This window comes from Lepus europaeus, chromosome X (genome assembly GCF_033115175.1).
Source record: "Lepus europaeus isolate LE1 chromosome X, mLepTim1.pri, whole genome shotgun sequence".
Classification (NCBI taxonomy): Eukaryota; Metazoa; Chordata; class Mammalia; order Lagomorpha; family Leporidae; genus Lepus; species Lepus europaeus.
Window position 1 is genome coordinate 35747904 of NC_084850.1, and position 7591 is coordinate 35755494.

The 7591-nt window shown below is 41.7% G+C and overlaps 1 protein-coding gene across 1 annotated transcript; it reads left to right on the forward strand.

Annotated features, from left to right (window-relative positions):
- The first annotated feature begins 1252 nt into the window (after positions 1-1252).
- C1GALT1C1 (C1GALT1 specific chaperone 1) lies at positions 1253-6494 on the forward strand. The gene is made up of 2 exons (XM_062183936.1): positions 1253-1417; positions 3486-6494. Exons 1-2 carry the CDS (start codon positions 1412-1414, stop codon positions 4446-4448), a joined length of 969 nt encoding a protein of 322 aa, XP_062039920.1. The 5' UTR covers positions 1253-1411; the 3' UTR covers positions 4449-6494.
- Positions 6495-7591: the final 1097 nt, after the last annotated feature.

A 7591-nucleotide genomic window follows, 5' to 3' on the forward strand; every position in this document is an offset into this window, starting at 1 on the left:
TTTTGTATTCCTTTAGGGAACATGTCACCATTATAATGATTTGTAATGAATTGCTTAATATCTTCTTCCCTTGTTAGCCTGACAGCTGTATGAAGCCATGGGACTTAATTTCTTTATCATTATAGCCTCCCAGAATTTGGGATAGTGCTTCAGGGACAGCAATTGCCTGAAATCTGTTTGTTCATGGTTTCAGTGCTCCTAGAAACCTTCCACCTTCTTAAAACAGGGTCACTGCAAATACTAAAATGTGTCTTCAGGAATTCAAGCCTTTGTAAGTCACCACTCAATATTATTTTAATGGAACCTAATGATAGTACATTCTAAATACTTTTAAGAATTTGTGTTTTTTTTAGCAAAAACCCATCTGCCACAAAACGAATTTTAAATAATGATTATTTAATGGAAAAAGACCTCTGCACTCACTATTAGGAAACATGTGGATTCTAGTTATACCTCTGCTTTTAATTTATTTTGTGGCCTTTCAAAGTTCTTTGTCTTTTCTGGGTCTAGTTCCTCACCTGTAGCTCTAACATTAACTAATTTGATAAATATTCATTGCCTACGGTAGCTGGTTCTGGTTCTGTGTTGAGTCAGAGTTACAAGGGTGAATAATAACAGCCAACATTTAATAAATGCCTACTCTGTGCTTGAGTTTTTGCTATGGGAGTCATGCGCACGATTTCAATTGCCTATGAGATAGGCACTCCTGCGGTGTTTTTTATACCTTACAAAGAAGAGAACTGACACATAGAAAGGTGAAATAACTTTCCCGAGATCTCAAAATACATAGTGAAGACAAGGTTGGATTACAAACAGTGGGACTTTAGATCCCATTCCAGTAGCCATGGCGAATCCGTCATTTCATAATTCAAATACTTTTTCAGTGGCTTGTACTCACAAGTACTGGGTGGAGCACCCTCTTGTCAACATTCGGGTGTAAAGATGTAAGGGCAAGAAGAGCTCTGACACAAGCACTACGGGGAGTAAAACCTTTTTTGCACTCGCAGCCTTCCTGCTGGGAAGGAGGGGAGTTGGGAGGCGTCAGCGAGGTATAGGCACGCCTACTTCTGTGGGTGTTCCATCGAGCGCAGGCCAGCCTGCGGGTCATAGCAGCGAGTCGCGTTTCTCCTAACGCGGCGAGGGGCGGGGAGAAAAGGCGCGCTGCGTGCGCGCGCGCGCCCTTCCGGCGTCTACGCATGTCCGTGGCTGACGTCGGGCCAGCGCCCCTAGCTCCGCCCCCGTTACGCCCACCTTCTTGGCCTCCGCCTTCTGGCCCTCCCCAGCTTGAGCGAGGCTAACAGAGGACGCTGCTTGCGCCTAAAGTAGCTCGACCCAGAACGAAACCGAGTGGCTTGACAACGTGGAAGGAAACTGTGTGCGGCTGCGCTTTTGTGCTCTGGAGCCATTCTAGATGCGGGTGAGTGTTGGGACCTTAGCCCGTTGGCGATCCGACCCCACTTCTATGCTGGAGAAGGCTTGGGCCCTAGCCCAGTCCCTGCATGCTCCGCTCTGGATGCCCATGGAAGGTGCAGGGTGAGGATTAGTGACCCGAGGAGGCGCTCCCTTGGGCCTTTCAGTGGGATACTGAGGTGACCATGTTCTCCCTCTCACTTGTCTTCTCCATTTTGTCTGCCTCCGTTTTCCATATTTCACCCTAACCGACATCACATTCAAAAATGTGTATTTCAAAAGACACCTGGATAATTTCTGCCTTTTTTGTGCCTCTGTACAATTTTTTCCCCTTCCATGTGCAGTTTTAAGTTTCCCTCTCCTCTGCACAAAATATATGCAGCCCCAATTGGGAGGAGAAGAGATCTACTCCCTGGAATAATTTGTGAAAGATATTTTATTTAAAATTTGTAAACCCATTGAGTTTTGATCAACGTTTTTGCAGGCAGGAATAATATTGCCATCAGGAGGAATTCTGACATGTACATATCTTGTAATCAAGCAGAGACATAGACGTGAATTATATATTGGCCAGAAATAATGAAAATTGTGATATGAAATGTCAAAATCCTATATAAATTAATTTTACAGTGTAATATTAAACAGGAATTGTTTCCTGTCACCTCTGTTTTCCTTCTTGGGGATGCATTTATTGACCAAGTTCTGTGAATGACACCGGAAAAACATCCTGCCTCTTTATCCACACCCCCCTCAGGAATTAACATCAGCCAGGTTATTTCACACCTTGTCATTCTGGTAGAAGTCAATATCCGTTTCCTCTAGAACATAAGTTGATGTTGGGTACAAAATGTCAACTTCAGTCAACAGATCTCACTTGATTTTTGGTTTGTAGGAAATTGGGATTATTCCGTGAACTTCATTTATTAAACTCTCCATAATATGGTAGTGGCACTATGGAGGTTATTATTCTTTTATGGAAAAAGCATTAAACTGGTGTCATGAGATCTGGTTTCTGGACCACTTCTACGGCTAACTAGTTCCATTTCCTGAATTTGTAAAGTGAGAGAAATGGCATTAGGTAGATTTTAAAGCCCCTTTCAATATTAAAGAAACAAAGGGAAACCTAAGTGGCTCAGTAGAACATTCTTTGTGCATATGGGAGTTTGGGGAAATTTCAGCCTTTACCAGCATAAATGGATAGCATACAATTTTTTCAACAGTTGAATTTAATGTTGGCTTTTTTTTAAATTTATAATTGAAATAAAAATTGTAGACATTCCCCTTTTCACTTCCCTAAAGAAGAAGGAAATGTCTTTTGAGGAAATACATTTATTAATGGTCCTCGGTATGCCTTTATTGACTCACTTTTCATCCAAATAATTTAACTACTTTAAATGGGACTTTTATTATATCAATAATTAGGATACTATATAGGAAACAATTTAGGAACAAAATGCTAAATGTTAATAAATATGGTATCAATCAAAAGGGTAAATACCAACATCCATGGTGTTAATCTCAAGAAATTTTCTTCAGATATACCTCAAACACCTAAGGACAGCAGCTGTCAAATAAAATACATTGAAAACAGAAATGTAGGCATAGATCCCCTTGGTGATTTGCCAATTTTAGGTTATTTTATCTGTTCAATTTGAGGTTTTGCTGTAAAAGTTCATTTATACCTGCAGATGTTTTAAAATATGTGAGTTTGTGTTTTAAAATTATTTAATGAGTTAGGGATCAACAGTCTATGTAACACTGGCTTCTAGAGTTAATGCTTTGATTTAGTACTTTGTTAATTAAATCCTCATAAATTAAGAGCAGTAATAGCCTCCTCACAGCAAATTCTCCACAAAGGAGTTGTTACAAGGTTTCAGTTTATATTGAACATTTACAATTGGAAGCTAAAGATCCTGAGAGTCTCTTGTACTGTTTGGAACTAACTTGATTTCATGCTTGGGAACCCTTTTTTGTTGCTAAGAACAAGATGTACATATATATAAGACATACTAAATCAAATTACTAGACTAATCTTTTTCTGTTACATATATTAAGGTTCTTTTTCTTCTTTATAGGAAAAAATGCTTTCTGAAAGCAGCTCATTTTTGAAAGGAGTGATGCTTGGAAGCATTTTCTGTGCTTTTACCACTATGCTAGGACATGTTGGAATTGGTCTTGGAAATAGAATGCACCACCATGAGCATCATCATCTACAAGCTCCTAACAAAGAAGATATCTTGAAAATTTCAGAGAATGAACGTATGGAACTCAGTAAGAGCTTTCGGGTGTACTGTATCATCCTTGTAAAACCTAAAGATGTGAGTCTTTGGGCTGCAGTAAAAGAGACTTGGACCAAACACTGTGACAAAGCAGAGTTCTTCAGTTCTGAAAATGTTAAAGTGTTTGAGTCAATTAATATGGAAACAAATGACTTGTGGTTAATGATGAGAAAAGCTTATAAATATGCCTTTGATAAATACAGCAACCAATACAACTGGTTTTTCCTTGCACGCCCCACTACATTTGCTATTATTGAAAACCTTAAGTATTTTTTGTTAAAAAAGGATCCATCACAGCCTTTTTATCTAGGCCATACTATAAAATCTGGAGACTTTGAGTATGTGAGTGTGGAAGGAGGAATTGTCTTGAGTATAGAATCAATGAAAAGACTTAACAGCCTTCTAGGAATTCCTGAGAAGTGTCCTGAACAGGGAGGGATGATTTGGAAGATATCAGAAGATAAGCAGTTAGCAATATGCCTAAAATATGCTGGAGTATTTGCAGAAAATGCAGAAGATGCTGATGGAAAAGATGTATTTAATACCAAATCTGTTGGGGTTTTTATTAAGGAGGCAATGACTAATCACCCTAACCAGGTAGTAGAGGGATGCTGTTCAGATACAGCTGTTACTTTTAATGGACTGACTCCTAATCAGATGCATGTGATGATGTATGGTGTATACCGTCTTAGGGCATTTGGTCATATTTTCAGTGATGCCTTGGTTTTCTTACCTCCAAATGGTTCTGACAATGACTGAGAAATGAACAACAGCATGTGTATAATTACCACATAGGACATGTATTGTTAATGTTTGTAGTAATGACTACATATCCAACACAACAGTGTGTTTATTTTCCTTTTATTAATTTGGTGGCACTGGTTTAACACAAATTAAAGTTTAGTAGTATATTTTTAAATCAGTGGTATTTTTTTCCTTAAAACTTGTATAGAAGTTTTATTTGTAGCCCGGCTACTCTACTTCCAATCCAGCTTCCTGCCAACGCACCTGGGAAGGTGATGGGATGATGGCTCAAGAACTTGGGTCCCTGCCACCTGTGTGGGAGATCCAAATGGATTCCCTGGCTCTTGGGTTCTGTGTGCCTCAGCCCTGGCTGATGGGGGCAATTGAGTAGTGAACCAGCAGATGGATGATCTCTCCCTCTCCCCCTCCCTGTATGTGTGTGTTTCTTCCTTTGTCATTCTGCCTTTCAAATAAATAGTTTTTAAAGAGAGGTGCTGGTGTTCTAACATAATGGGTTAAGCTGCCACCTGCAACGCTGGCATCCCATATGCCAGCGTTCAAGTCCCAGCTGCTCCACTTCCATTCCAGCTCCCTGCTAATGTACCTGGGAAAGCAGCAGCAGATCACCCAAGTCCTTGAGCCCCTGCACCCATGTTGGGAGACCTAGATGAACCTCCTGGCTTCAACCTGACCCAGCCCCATTTGCAGCCGTTTGGGCAATGAACCCTTTGGCCTCTCTCTCCCTGTCTCTATAACTCAGCCTTTCAAGAAAATAAAATGAATCTTTAAAAAAAAAAAAAGTGGGGGCGGCACTGTGGTGTAGCAGGTAAAGCCACCGCCTGCTCTGCTGGCATCCCATATGGGTGCCAGTTTGAGTCCCTGCTGCTCCACTTCTGATTCAACTCTCTGCTGTGGCCTGGGAAAGCAATGGAAGTTGGTACAAGTCCTTGGGCCCCTGCACCCATGTGAGAGACCTGGAAGAAGCTCCAGGCTCCTGGCTTCGGATTGGCCCAGCACCAGCCGTTGCAGCCATTTGGGGAGTGAAAAAGTGAATGGAAGATTCTGTCTCTATCTCTCTTCCCCCACCACCACCTCTCTCTAACTCTGCCTTTCAAATAAATCTTTTTTAAAATGTTAGAAATGGGGTCGACACTGCAACACAATAGGTTAAGATGCCATCTGCAATGCCAGCATCCCATATAAGCACCAGGTTCGAGGTCTGGCTGCTCCATTTCTAATCCTGCTCCCTGCTAATGGCTTGGGAAAAAAGTGGAAGATTGCCCAAGTGTGTGGGCCCCTGCTGTGTACATGGGAGACCCAGATGAAGCTCATGGCGTCCACCTGGCTGAGTGCTGGCCATTGAAGCCACCTGGGGAGTGAACCAGTGGATGGAAGTTCCCCCTGATTCTGCCTCTGTCTCTGTAACTCTGACTTTCAAAATAAATAAATAAATCTTTTTTTAAAAAAAGAGTGGAAATTGCCTGAGAGAAAAAGTAAAACCTACAATTTTAACAGGTTAAGTGAATTATGACCATGAAAGCTTTCATTAAATTGTACCCCAGTGAATCAAGCTCCCAGCTGCAACTTAGATAATAATGAACAGTTGAGATTTATTTACTCCTGCTGGTTAAATGAGTTCTATGGAAATCTCTTGAAGAAATGTTGGCCATCTGGTAGTTTCACTTACCTGAGTTGAGCCTGGCTTTTCTTCAAATTCTGAGATTTCTCCCATGTTCATAGTTGCACTATGTCCAACTATTTTCTATATAGAAGCCCTAAATTCACTGTCCCACCTTGGATTACCATCACATCTGCCTAATTTCAGTTGCTACCCAGAAACTTTACCCAGTGGTAGATGTAACAGCTCATGTGTTTGTAGATGTGTAAATACTTGGAGCTTGTTTTTCCTGTAATCTGGGCAGCATGTGGTGTATTAAGTGATCTGTGGGATGTGAGACTATGTCAGTTTAGAGATCAGCTGTTTTTGGTAACTGGTGTCTTACAACTTTAACAGAAATAGAGGGATTAGTGATGTGGCATGGTGAGTTAACTGCTGCTTGGGATGCCAGCATTCCATGTCAGAGTGCCAGGTTAAGACCCTGCTGCTCCACTTCCAATCCAGATTTTTGCTAATTCACCTGGAAAGGTAGCAGAAAATGGCCCAAGTTCTTGGGCCCTTGCCACCTATGGGGCAGACCAGGATGGCACTCCAGGCTACTAGTTTCAGCCTGCCTAACCCTGGCGTTTGCAGCCATTTTGAGAGTGAACTAATGGCTGGAAAACCAGTATCTGTCTCTCCCCCACCAAGCTGTTGCTCTGCCTTTCAAATAAGTAAACCTTTAAAACAGAAAACAAGAATAGAATTGTCTCAAGATGTCTTTCACTTCATATTACTGATCTTCATAATGTGTGAAATCCTTTTTTAAGAACGCTGATTTTCCTCATTGAAGCTTTTGACTAAGATGAGTTATTAATTTTGAAGAATAAGAAAACCCCTTTGTTGTTCACTAGTTACCTAAAGATCAAATCATGTTCAGTGTGAGTGTAATGATAAAACTACCTCAGTGTGACACTTGTTGATAATGTGTTACCTTGCCCTCAACACCAACATATTTAAAATTTTCATCTTCAATTGCATCAGTGTATCAAATTATTATAATAAGTATTATCAGAGGGGCCAGCACTGTGGTGCCGTGGGTTAATGCCCTGGCCTGAAGCGCCCACATCCCATATGGACACTGGTTCGAGACCTGGCTGCTCCACTTCCGATCCAGCTCTCCGCGATGGCCTGGGAAAGCAGTGGAGGATGGCGTGGGGAACCCAGAAGAGGCTTCTGGCTCCTGGCTTCAGATCGGCGCAGCTCCAGCCATTGCAGCCCATTGGGGAGTGAACCATCAGATGGAAGAGCTCTCCCTCCCTCTCTGCTTCTCCTCTAACTCCAACTTTCAAATAAATAATAAATAATCTTTTTTAAAAAAGTATATCAGAGGGGCTGGTACTGTGGCTTAGCGGATAAGCCACCTGCAGTGCCAGCACCCCATAAAGGTGCCAGTTTGAGTCCCAGCTGTTCCACTTTCGATCCAGCTCTCTACTATAGCATGGGAAAGCAGTGGAAGATGGCCCAACTCCTTGGGCTCCTGCACTGGCATGGAGGACCC